Genomic DNA, 13,062 nt, shown 5'->3' with positions numbered 1-13,062 from the left:
ATGTATTCTATTTATCACGCAACAGTCATAAAAAATCAGCATTTTAAAGTGAAACGATATCAACAATGTCCCAAATATGTTACGTCACTGTCGTATACAGCAAAAATATATATGGTGGGTGTATTCCGACAATGCGGTGCCAGTTGCAGGATAAATTTAAACGAAATGTTAAAAGTAAAATATAGTTTAAATACAAAGAAAAGCGGTTTCTCTGAACAGAAGGTAATGACACGCGTCAGGTGTTTACACTGGACGATAAAAGGTCTGATTTATGGACGGGGTTCAAAGTGGGATGTTTACATGTTAATACGCGAGGCCAGAGTGTGGTCAGTTACGATATAGTGACCATTTCGAGTGGCACTTAGCGACCCGGATTTGTTTACAAGTTCAACTAAGTCAGTATGAACGGAATGCCTACCACGACAGGGAATATCTACCGGCAGGACAAAGTCACTGGACCATAAAAACTGATTGACCAACAGAAGGTCGACATCACGTGACCAGGTGTTTCTTTAGATCCATTTATGAAATATGTAAGATATCATTATACACAACCTAATTCCTCCACAGTTCAATGTTAGTTTGTATGGAAAAGTGACGGGTAGACTCATGATCACCTCTGTTAGAATAATACCAAACTTCTTACGGCGTATTGTGTAAACTTTATTCGTGTAACGAATGAGCAACGGTGACAAAACAGCACAAAATAATTCAGAATCGTAAAGCACATTTCCTTGGTTCTGGGGAATTCGCGACGAATCCTCCACTTTTCTCTCCCCTCAGGTACATATCGTTTGGAGCTCGGATAGTTATTTCAGAACCACCGTTGAACTCAAAAATAAAGGGAGTGGGTGTGGTTCCGTCTGCCTGGACGGATTCGTCTGGACCAAGTGTCCAGTATTTGCCATTTTCGCCCTTTACGAAGTAAGCCGCTCCCGGCCCTCGCTCCAGCTCGAGCACGTCATAAGTAGACTTGTTGCAATCATACTTCATTGTCCTAGAACCGGAAGTCACCATTGAAAGGTAGCCATTTTCTCCCTTCAACACTAGAATTGGGCGGTTTACAACTCGTAAGACGAATTTCTCTTTTTTATCAATGACGTCACTGGTGGCGATTAGCGCCCCTGTCCCACGGTGAAGTATATACTTCTGATTACTGGCTTTAATCACGGCTGTTCCATCCTTCTGCCATGCGAGGTCGAATTGGCATTTCTCGTCAGCGGATGTGGCGTCAGCAATGATGGATCCGTTGTCATCCACCCTCCAGTATTTGCCATCGGCGGTGTATATGGACCACTTCTTGATTTTCTTAATGAACTCAATCTGTGATTAAAAAAGTCATGTGATAAGCTCAGCACTTAGGTCGAAACTATCAACACTTCCTTGTTCTTTTCAATAAACACTTTTTCCCAAAGGCATTCACAGTCTGGAACCTACTTGGCGAGAAAGGCGTCAATATTGCCACAACATGTACAGCGAGTGCCAAGACATCCTTCAGTGCTGGCCTCATGAGTACTACACGAACCAGCGTGCATTCTTACCCTAATACAAACAAACATACAGCGCCAGTTTTATTTGTGTGGTTTTTTTTTTATAAACTTCTTCCAATGCCGAATATTTACTATTTCAAATTAACTTATCGGGGAATTCGTTTATCAATAAAAGCGAATATCACGATTTTCAAAACAGAAATACAAAAACCATCCCCATTAACCAATATCGCTACATTAATGTGTTTCTATAGGAAACACTAGATTAGTTGTCCTACAGGTAAACCGAACAAAGGAATTACTTGAAGTGTAATCAAAGTCATTAATTTAGAAATACACATATTGTGTATGACATACTGTTCAAACTAAAATTCACAATACAATAATATACGAACACGGATATGTACATTTATGGATGTGATAAAAATTAAACTAATACACAGAAATATGAAATGTGGATAAGTTGTAGTAGCCTGTACCTAATATCTTGTTTTAAGTTTGACAAGAAATATATTTAACTAAACTAATATACAATAAAAGTAATTATACCAGTTTGTTTGTTTGGATTAATTAAATTCCTATGTTTAAAAAACTTAAGTAGATTTTTTAATTAATTAATAAGTCAATAATTCATACAATTATGTTTAATTTGTGTAATAAACTGATAGATTTGTCGATTGATTTGTAATTCATCAATTAATGAGAATCAGAATTATAACAACTGAGATCTCCGGCTCGGATAAACAGTGACTTATGACGACGGAGAGTGATATCGCAAGGAATCCTAGACTAGTTCGCATGTCTATTGTCAGTTGTAGATATATTATATTACACACATATATATAATATCATTGTTATCAAAATAAAGCATCTGATATCAATTAATATACACTCAATTGCAATATCTGTGGGTACAGATACATATTGCAGTAAATATGGAATCTCTCGGTGGCGATTAATGTTCTGCATAAGGCGTTTGGTATTGACATTTTTTAACGGAGTGACTTATCGGACAGCGTTATCTTACTCAAGTCAATACTGTTATTGATTACACGATTAAACACTTCTGATAATAATAGTAATAGGAAGAAGGAATGAAAATACCCTGCCCGTGCTGAGACTCGAGCTAACGACCTTTCGATCTCAAGGCAAACATCCTATCACTAGATAGGCTAAAGGGAAACTCCGCTAGCCTGAGCTACAGCTATACTCCCACTTTACTCTACTTCCTCCTTCACAAAGTCTTCGCCCCGAAGAAAACCACAACCCAAGTTCTTTAGCTCCAAGAGAGCCTCTTAACATCCTACAGCTTTCACTTGGAATGGTCACGGTACCAAATCTGTAATACGGAGGGGTAATGAAAACTAGCCGGCCTGCATTGGAGTTAACGAATTAGCGACCTTTCGCTCTCAAGGCAAGCTATCCTACCACTATGCTAAAGGGAATTCCCCGCTATCTTGAGCTTATACTCCCAACTTATATATACATTTATAACAACCAAATACCTGGAATATCTCCTTGTCCCTAGTCTCCGCCTGGGAAGCCATCACCTCCGATCCTTGTCGGATAGACGCTTGCTTGCCATTACTGGAGACGATGATGACTTGTGGATGACTTTCCACGAGGAAGAAGAGCTCGTCCCGACTGACCACCTTGTTCCGGGTTTTAAGGACCCCCGATCCTCCGTATGCAGTTAGATATTTCCCCTCGCAGTCTTTGAATGCCAGTCCCGCCAAACCCGAGTCAGCACTGAGCTTTAACTCCATGGAAAATTTGGTGTTCTTACCATGTTCATTTGTCAAATGACCCGTATGTGTAAGATAACGCGAGTCGGCTGTTTTAAATGCATATTTTCCACATTTAAACTCCAGCGTTATTAGGGCTTCAGGTCCCCATGGGGTCAACTGAGTACATTGCAATTCGTCATTGTCCAATTTTACATACCGCTTCCGGTTAAAGTTGAACAGAGTAATTTGTGGATGCATCGCCATTGGGACATACCAGAGAGACATTTCCTCGTCAGATGCTGTCTTAGCCAGACACTGGATGTCCTCGTCTGTTCCGCCCAGGAAGTACCCATACTTGGTGTGCTTAAAGCTCCACCGTCCAGTCCCATCGCTAGCATATACCACCACGAATTTCTCGTCATCTCCGTGACTCTCGCTGGAACAAGCTACATTTCCGAACTTATCTGCTGTAAGATAACGCCCGAGAGGACTCCGAATGTACACCGTCTCATCTTTGTTCAGCTCGAGAACCCAGGTTTGTTTTCCTTTTAGTGACGTCCCCGATACATTGACCTTGTTACCGTAGGACTCGGCTGTAAGGAACTTATCCACTGGGTTCTGCAAGCCGACCTTCCATTCCAGTCGCTTTTCTAAAGCCTTCATCGACACTTTTTAAAGTGAAAAACTCACTTCGGCCGAATATTCTCCAAATGCACAATGTTCTAGCACAAGTCGATACTTGCCGAGGTTAGCAACGCGATTTCTCAGTGATACTATGACGTCATAATAACTGATATTAATACAATTGATGACGTCACAATGGGCTGTATTTATGTGATGTCACGAAGCCTTTAGTATGTTGGTTGGTTTCTGGGGTTACATTATTTCGTTTAATCCCCGCGATATAACGACAATCTTCGTAACTCGACATAAGGAAAAGACGCCATATCTCACCGTGAACTAACGTAAAGTGAAGTCGCTAATTTGCCATCACGCTAATGAGAGGTTGTCATAACTATAGTTATCTCTTATTGTGGCGAAAAGACGATACTTAGCGGAGTAACGCAAAAATTATTATCTTTTGTCTTTGCGAAAAGACGATAATTATCGGGCCAACATATCAACAATTATCTTTTGTCGTGGCGAAAAGACGATAATCAGCAGGGGCACTTGATCATAATTAACTTTTATTGTGGAGAAAAAACGATAATTAGCGGGGCGAATTTAGTCGCCTTTCAAATTAGCGACTTAACATTTTCGTCATTTCACGTCGAGGTATGGTGTCTTTACTTTATGTCGATGTGAGCTGACGATACTTAGCGGGGTTGTAAAGATGGAGAATGTCGTTCCGTCGAGGCGACAAAACGAAATAACCGAAATCAGCAACCTTGCTTAAGTGAAAAATTGAATTTGTGAAAAAAAACGTGTAAACGAATGTCTTTTGTTTTAATCTACCCGCATACAAAATTCTTGTTAGCATTAATATTGAATTTGTGGTATGTTCCTCACCAAAACTGTTCGGTGGCCAAAAGTTCTTGGGTTTTTGTTTGTTTTAGCAGGTATTCTGGATTAGCCACGGGAGTATCAAATTGGCCATCGAGTAAAATATAATTTGTGAAATATCTATCCTAAAATACATTCCTTGTCTTACAATATTCTGGGTCAAAATTGATCAAGTCACTAACTAGACTAGGCTGATGTTTGAAAACTTTCGGATTATGTCTCCTGAAATACCCAGGTAATTTTTGCAGCTATTTTGTATGTATTGTGAGTTGCTAGCGGACGACAAATCTGATAAAAACACAGATCATCATAGATCTATGTATCAGATTGTCTGACGTTCGGACGAGCTCACGTGCTATGGAGTGATGTACAAACTGATGACATTTATATATCGTATGAAATATACATCTTTATAGAACGGTTCATTTACTGGTAATGTTTCATTTCAATATGCTTTATAAAGTAATTTAAGTTGTTTTTTCGTCTTCAAGGGACGGGTAATGCAAAGGAAAACGTTTTGGGCTTTTGGAGGCTCTTTTGAATAAGGAGCATGCTTCTCTGATATAGTTGGAAACCCGGGTTCGATTCCTGTCGGGGGAGACAGGTCCTACAAGGTAAAGTCATACAAGATAAAGTCTTACAAGGTAAAGTCCTACAAGGTAAAGTCGTACAAGATAAAGTACCACACGATAAAGTCCTACAAGGTAAAGTCTTACAAGATAAAGTCATACAAGGTAAAGTCCTACAAGGTAAAGTCCTACAAGGTAAAGTCCTACAAGGTAAAATCCTACAAGGTAAAGTCTTACAAGGTAAAATCCTACAAGGTAAAGTCCTACAAGATAAAGTCCTACAAGGTAAAGTCCTACAAGGTAAAATCCTACAAGGTAAAGTCCTACAAGGTAAAGTCCTACAAGGTAAAATCCTACAAGGTAAAGTCTTACAAGGTAAAATCCTACAAGGTAAAGTCCTACAAGGTAAAATCCTACAAGGTAAAGCCCTACAAGGTAAAGTCCTACAAGGTAAAGTCCTACAAGGTAAAATCCTACAAGGTAAAGTCTTACAAGGTAAAAGTCCTACAAGGTAAAGTCCTACAAGATAAAGTCCTACAAGGTAAAGTCGTACAAGATAAAGTCCTACAAGGTAAAGTCGTACAAGATAAAGTCCTACCAGGTAAAGTCGTACAAGATAAAGTCCTACCAGGTAAAGTCGTACAAGATAAAGTCCTACAAGGTAAAGTCGTACAAGATAAAGTCCTACCAGGTAAAGTCGTACAAGATAAAGTCCTACAAGGTAAAGTCGTACAAGATAAAGTCCTACAAGGTAAAGTCGTACAAGATAAAGTCCTACAAGGTAAAGTCGTACAAGATAAAGTCCTACCAGGTAAAGTCCTACAAGGTAAAGTCCTACAAGGTAAAGTCATACAAGGTAAAGTCTTACAAGATAAAGTCCTACAAGATAAAGTCCTACAAGGTAAAATCCTACAAGGTAAAGCCCTACAAGGTAAAATCCTACAAGGTAAAGTCCTACAAGATAAAGTCCTACAAGGTAAAGTCATACAAGGTAAAGTCTTACAAGATAAAATCATACAAGATAAAGTCCTACAAGATAAAGTCCTACAAGGTAAAATGCTACAAGGTTAAGTCCCACACGATAAAGTCCTACAAGGTAAAGTCCTACAAGGTAAAGTCCTACAAGGTAAAGTCGTACACGGTAAAGTCCTACAAGATAAAGTCTTACAAGATAAAGTCAAACAAGGTAAAGTCCTACAAGGTAAAGTCCTACAAGGTAAAGCCATACAAGGTAAAGTCCTACAAGGTAAAGTCCTACAAGGTAAAGTCGTACAAGATAAAGTCCTACAAGGTAAAGTCCTACAAGGTAAAGTCGTACAAGATAAAGTCCTACAAGGTAAAGCCATACAAGGTAAAACCCTACAAGGTAAAACCCTACAAGGTAAAACCCTACAAGGTAAAACCCTACAAGGTAAAATCCTACAAGGTAAAGTCTTACAAGATAAAGTCCTACAAGATAAAGTCCTACAAGATAAAATCCTACAAGGTAAAATCCTACAAGGTAAAGCCCTACAAGGTAAAATCCTACAAGGTAAAGTCCTACAAGATAAAGTCCTACAAGGTAAAGTCTTACAAGATAAAGTCCTACAAGGTAAAGTCTTACAAGATAAAGTCCTACAAGGTAAAGTCCTACAAGATAAAGTCCTACAAGGTAAAGTCCTACAAGGTAAAGTCCTACAAGGTAAAATCCTACAAGGTAAAGTCTTACAAGGTAAAAGTCCTACAAGGTAAAGTCCTACAAGATAAAGTCCTACAAGGTAAAGTCGTACAAGATAAAGTCCTACCAGGTAAAGTCCTACAAGGTAAAGTCATACAAGGTAAAGTCTTACAAGATAAAGTCCTACAAGATAAAGTCCTACAAGATAAAATCCTACAAGGTAAAATCCTACAAGGTAAAGCCCTACAAGGTAAAATCCTACAAGGTAAAGTCCTACAAGATAAAGTCCTACAAGGTAAAGTCCTACAAGGTAAAGTCTTACAAGATAAAGTCATACAAGATAAAGTCCTACAAGATAAAGTCCTACAAGGTAAAATGCTACAAGGTTAAGTCCCACACGATAAAGTCCTACAAGGTAAAGTCCTACAAGGTAAAGTCCTACAAGGTAAAGTCCTACAAGGTAAAGTCGTACACGGTAAAGTCCTACAAGATAAAGTCTTACAAGATAAAGTCATACAAGGTAAAGTCCTACAAGGTAAAGTCCTACAAGGTAAAGCCATACAAGGTAAAGTCCTACAAGGTAAAGTCCTACAAGGTAAAGTCGTACAAGATAAAGTCCTACAAGGTAAAGTCCTACAAGGTAAAGTCGTACAAGATAAAGTCCTACAAGGTAAAGCCATACAAGGTAAAACCCTACAAGGTAAAACCCTACAAGGTAAAATCCTACAAGGTAAAGCCCTACAAGGTAAAGTCCTACAAGATAAAGTCCTACAAGATAAAATCCTACAAGGTAAAATCCTACAAGGTAAAGCCCTACAAGGTAAAATCCTACAAGGTAAAGTCCTACAAGATAAAGTCCTACAAGGTAAAGTCTTACAAGATAAAGTCCTACAAGGTAAAGTCTTACAAGATAAAGTCCTACAAGGTAAAGTCCTACAAGATAAAGTCCTACAAGGTAAAGTCCTACAAGAGAAGCGTGCGTATCTAAAGTCCATTCGGAAAATGTCATTAAAGAAGATTTCACATTGGTTGATTTCAAATACACTGTCTAAGACGTCTTTGTAGTTTTGTCTACTACGAAATAAAACTGTAGCAAGCTTTATTTTATTAATGATAAGTACTACATGTAGCAAAACCAAAAACTCAAGGCTCCATCACCCACAAACTATATTTTCTATACGTTGTTCAACGTTTAATATAGATCAATACATTAAGAGTTAGATCTCCGTAGTGACAGACTGACGGATGTAGTATTTGCGCAAACTCGGGGAACACAAAACAGAATAACAAGCCATTTGTGTATGAAGTAATTGATATACGTGTACAGTATATTGTAAACAGATACAATTTATAAATCGTATTATATCATCTATATATTTTATATAACTCTTTTTTTATTTTCCAGACGTCACCGACTTGTAATATAATCTTTAATTACATTGTAGAATTTATACAAGTGGTGTTAACTTCTCGGGTATAACCGTTTATCAAGCGATCTCTCCTTTTACTTAACTAAACCTCTCTCGGGGTCACGGTATTTAAAAATGATACGGGTTACTTCCGAAATGGAAAATCGCTATCTGTATGAAAGTCAAAACCGATTATACTTAATTGATACCGGCGTTGTCCCTCGCTGCTATGTGAGCGCAGAGAAGTTCCGGGGTTCAATTAGCTGTAGGACTATCTCCTCATCACAACGAATGCGCCACTGTTCCGACGTCGGTTCTCGCGTTCAAGGCACGTGCCGAGCAGGGAACAGTTATTAGAGATAATTCTAAATTGCCACACGACATTTCCGAAGACATTGATAAAATTTCTGTTGTTTTGTAGCTAGTTGTCCGTTCTTATTCGTTCCAGTAGTGAGTTTTCCGTACTAATTTGTTCCCGGCTTTGAGTTTTTCGTCCTTATTTGTCACCGATGGAGAGCTACCCGTCCCTATTTATTATTTGTCACCGATAGTGAGTTGTCTGTCCTTACTTGTTGTCGGTAATGAATTGTCTGTCCTTACTTGTTGTCGGCAATGAGTTGTCTGTCCTTACTTGTTGTCGGCAATGAGTTGTCTGTCCTTACTTGTTGTCGGTAATGAGTTGTCAGTTCTTAATTGTTGTCGGCAATGAGTTGTTCGCCCTTACTTGTTGTCGGCAATGAGTTGCCCGCCCTTACTTGTTGTCGGTAATGAGTTTTCTGTCCTCACTTGTTGTCGGTAGTGAGTTGTCTGTTAAGAGAGCTGGTAGGATGGTATTGATAGAGGGAAAGGAATATTACGGAGGGAGATACAGAAATCAAAATCTATTTGTATTATGAATATATTGCTGAATGTGCAGACATATTCTTTCGTTTTCTTCATTTATTAAATCAGGACTTCCGTGTAATATACGTTGCAGGTCTGGAGGGATTAACTCATTTAACTCGCGATACCATTTTACTCTCTGACCTACATACTTGTTACAATTAAAGAAGAAATGATAAACATTTTCTATAAAGTGTCCACACTGCCAAAGTTCCGGTTGTGAGTTGTTTGTACTTATTTGTGGTCTCACACAACTAAATCAGCCAATCACCTGGTGTTTTACCTTAACAAAGGCCCTGTTTGTAGCTATTTCCTGAGTACATAACACATGAAATAGGTACTTTCTATATACGAGAATAAAGAGTAGAGTCTTGACATTTTGAAAATTAAAAATATACACACCTGGCGTAAGTTAAAAGACGTAGTATTCCAGGTGTAAAAAGGCGGGTATTCCCTAGGTAGTGATTTCCATGTCTATTGCAAATATCACGGTTACTGTCTTCCAAGTACTAGTGTGCTCTTATATGCAATTAAACCTATCAGATAACATCATTTTACTGGTAGGGAAATCTTCAAACTTTATTTTATGTAAATTTCACAACCTTTGAACTTCAAATGAGCGAGTTAGGGGATGGCGTCATTGGAAATAACATAAAGTGAAATAATTAGTTGTGTGAGACCTTATTCACGATAGTGAGTTGTCTGTCCTGACTTGTTCTCGATTTCAGTTGTCTGTCGTTTTTGATCTCGGTATTAAATTGTCTGCCCTTTTTTTCTCGGTTGTGAGTTTTCTGTCCTTGTTCTTCGTTAAAAACTGTGAATCATAACACAGGTTTTAGTTTAAACCCTATTTCAGCGTAACTTTGGAACAAAAAGAAATGGACACTGATAATCGTATATGTCCAAGGGGGAGCTGCGATTCACTTTTAATCTAAGTTCAATCCAAACTTCAGTAACGTACCATGGTTAAGAACCCTAAATACATGTACCAACGCATTGAATTGTATTCTTTTTTAGTATTACAATGATCTAAAGATGAGAAAATGGATAAAAACCGATTGTGATAGCCGACGATACATCATAATAGGACTGAGACCACAATTATAAGTACTTCCGGGTTCAGGCCCCACGAATAAAGTCCCCTAAAAAATGTATGTATTTCAGGAAAACAAATCAAATACCTCTTTGAACTTTATTTTTGTTGATGAATTCAATGTGGATTTATAGTAGATATGTCAATCTAGGTTTTGTGATGTAAAATAATAACATTGATCATGTGTTTTGTGCTCCAGGGTCCTGTGTGATGAGTCCTGATTTGACCTCTACCCCTGACCCGGATGTATATATTCAAAGTTGGTAAACATGCTGTGTTTAAACTTTTATATTTTGCTTCTTAGATGTTGGTTTTGGGCAGGTGAGATGGAAAGTTGCATATGAGATTTTGGGAATTAATCATGAATTTTAATGTTACAATGAAACATATAGCGAAGCTAATTGTCGTCTTAGTCCATCTACTGTCGAACGGAAGACGTCCGGTATCGAGTTTTTTGCAAGGGCCAATCTGATTGTGGACAGCTCTGTAAACAATAGTAACTAAAATCGTCGACCAATCAATATCCTACTTTCGTTCAATGGCCGATGCATCGTCTGATCTTGAAGTGTTACACCATGTTAAAAAAAAACTCTTTTTATTGTGCTGAGAGAATGTTGAGAGAATGCCAGGTATTCTCGTTCCTTTCTCTTTGAGAGAAAAAAAAATGAAATATTCTCCTATCTTTCTCGGGATATTCTCCTATTTTGGGATATTCTCCTATCTCGGGATATTCTCCTATCTCAGGATATTCTCCTATCTCGGGATATTCTACCTTTGTCGGGATATTGTACTTTTCGTGTGATATTCTCCTGTCAGGGAGTATTCTCCTGTTACGAAATATTCTCCTATAATTCTCGGGATATTCTCCTGTCCCGGAGCCTGTCCCGGAGTATTCTCTTGTTATGGAATATTCTCTGTCATTTTCGGGGTATTCTCCTGTCACGGAGTATTATCTTGTTATGATATATTCTCCTATCATTTTCGGGAAATTCTCCTGTCACGGAGTTTTTCCTATCACGGAATATTCTCCTCTCAAGGGATATTCTCCTATCCTGATAATTATTTTAAGGAAAATATATAGGATACTTTGAGATGAATATTTCTTCCTCGATATACGATATATTTTTCAGAAGCACAATTAGGCAAACCATTTATGAATGAAATACTGTCAGCCCGTCACGGATGTAACGGGACCAGGGGTATAGCTACCGATAGAAGTATTTGCAACTGAAACCAAACATATTGGATTTGCGTTCGTTTTTAATTAAGCTAATCAATTATTAGAGAGAGCCCATAGATTACGTAGTAACGATGAGATTGGGGAGATCATATCTCCTCCGGTTATAGAGAAGATCACCCCGAATGACGCTGTGCATACAATCACCTTCCGCAGGTGGTACAGTTTCGGTCCGTACCCCAGATACGATCGGTCCGATTTATCTAATCCGCCTGCTCACTTTGCCAAAGTCTCTGTGCACATCAGGTCATGCCCGATACTTAAATAGATATTATGTTACACACGGCCGCTGTTGTTTTATGTAACTTTATTCAAATCTCGCCAAAACGTTGTCATCCATGACAGTTACGAGATTTGAATTGAAAGCTGCTAAAAGCAGGCGTCGGATTTCACAGGCTTCTTACTGTAGCAGCTCGTCGTACAGAAATGGAGTTGATTTTAACAAAGAATAACTCTCTCAAGTGTACGGATCTAGGCGAGCACAATGTAACATCTATTATGTCTGTTTGAAACTGAAGCAAAGTTTGATGGTATCAAATATGATGGATTTTTAATAATTTGATAGAGACGGTAACATCTTTCGGAGTCCTAACGCTTTTACTATAAGGGCACGTCTGCGTCATTATCATTCCTAACTCTCGTCCTTACTCTCGTGGCGGAGGTTGAGTTTACGATAAATGTACTTGTATATCACTTTGAAAGGGGATTCTATGGTCTCTTATTTAAATAATATAAAATACACCTTTAAAGTATGAGGTGAGAATAAAACGCTACCGAGTTTGTTTTTTTGTTTTTTTTTTGTTTTTTTTTTTGTTCTTTATACCTTTTAGCGTGGAGTGTATGGAAGAATTATTGCACATGTATACCAGGCAGTGTATAGATTACGTACAGTGTATAGGTTACGTACAGTGTATAGATTACGTACAGTGTATAGGTTACATACAGTGTACAAGGTTACATACAGTGTACAAGGTTACATACAGTGTATAGGTTACATACAGTGTATAGGTTACGTACAGTGTATAGGTTACATACAGTGTATAGGTTACATACAGTGTATAGGTTACATACAGTGTAAAGGTTACATACAGTGTATAGGTTGCATACAGTGTATAGGTTACATACAGTGTATAGGTTACGTACAGTGTATAGGTTACATACAGTGTATAGGTTACATACAGTGTATAGGTTACATACAGTGTATTTATATAGCGGAGAATATATTATCATCTTTAACATATGTCGGACGGGAGGAGGTGTAGGAGGAGGTGTATGTAGAAAGAGGGGGGGGGGGGGGGGATCGAACGGAAGGAGGTGTATGTCGGACGGAAGGAGTTGTATGTCGGACGAAGGAGGTGTATGTCGGACGGGAGGAAGTGTATGTCGGACGGGAGGAAGTGTATGTCGGACGGGAGGAAGTGTATGTCGGACGGGAGGATGTGTATGTCGGACGGGAGGATGTGTATGTCGGACGGGAGGAAGTGTATGTCGGACG

The 13,062-nt window shown here is 38.5% G+C and overlaps 1 protein-coding gene across 1 annotated transcript; it reads right to left on the bottom strand.

Moving 5' to 3' along the window:
* Window positions 1-653: 653 nt before the first annotated feature.
* On the bottom strand, window positions 654-3,880 carry LOC117321271 (fascin-like). The gene is made up of 2 exons (XM_033875747.1): window positions 2,996-3,880; window positions 654-1,323 (listed from the first exon to the last, which is right to left on the bottom strand). The coding sequence occupies exons 1-2, from the start codon at window positions 3,878-3,880 to the stop codon at window positions 712-714; spliced, it is 1,497 nt and encodes a 498-aa protein (XP_033731638.1). The 3' UTR covers window positions 654-711.
* Window positions 3,881-13,062: the final 9,182 nt, after the last annotated feature.

Source organism: Pecten maximus, unplaced genomic scaffold, assembly GCF_902652985.1.
Source record: "Pecten maximus unplaced genomic scaffold, xPecMax1.1, whole genome shotgun sequence".
In the NCBI taxonomy this organism is placed as follows: Eukaryota; Metazoa; Mollusca; class Bivalvia; order Pectinida; family Pectinidae; genus Pecten; species Pecten maximus.
This window is presented reverse-complemented; position numbering and strand designations above follow the sequence as displayed.

What these genes read in the sequence shown, in the direction of transcription:
- LOC117321271 (XM_033875747.1), bottom strand. Translation starts at nt 3,880, where the DNA reads ATGAAGGCTTTAGAAAAGCGACTGGAATGGAAGGTCGGCTTGCAGAAC. An exon ending in GGGACAAGGAGATATTCCAG is followed by an intron (nt 1,324 to 2,995) that starts GTATTTGGTTGT and finishes TTTTAATCACAG; the next exon opens with ATTGAGTTCATTAAGAAAAT.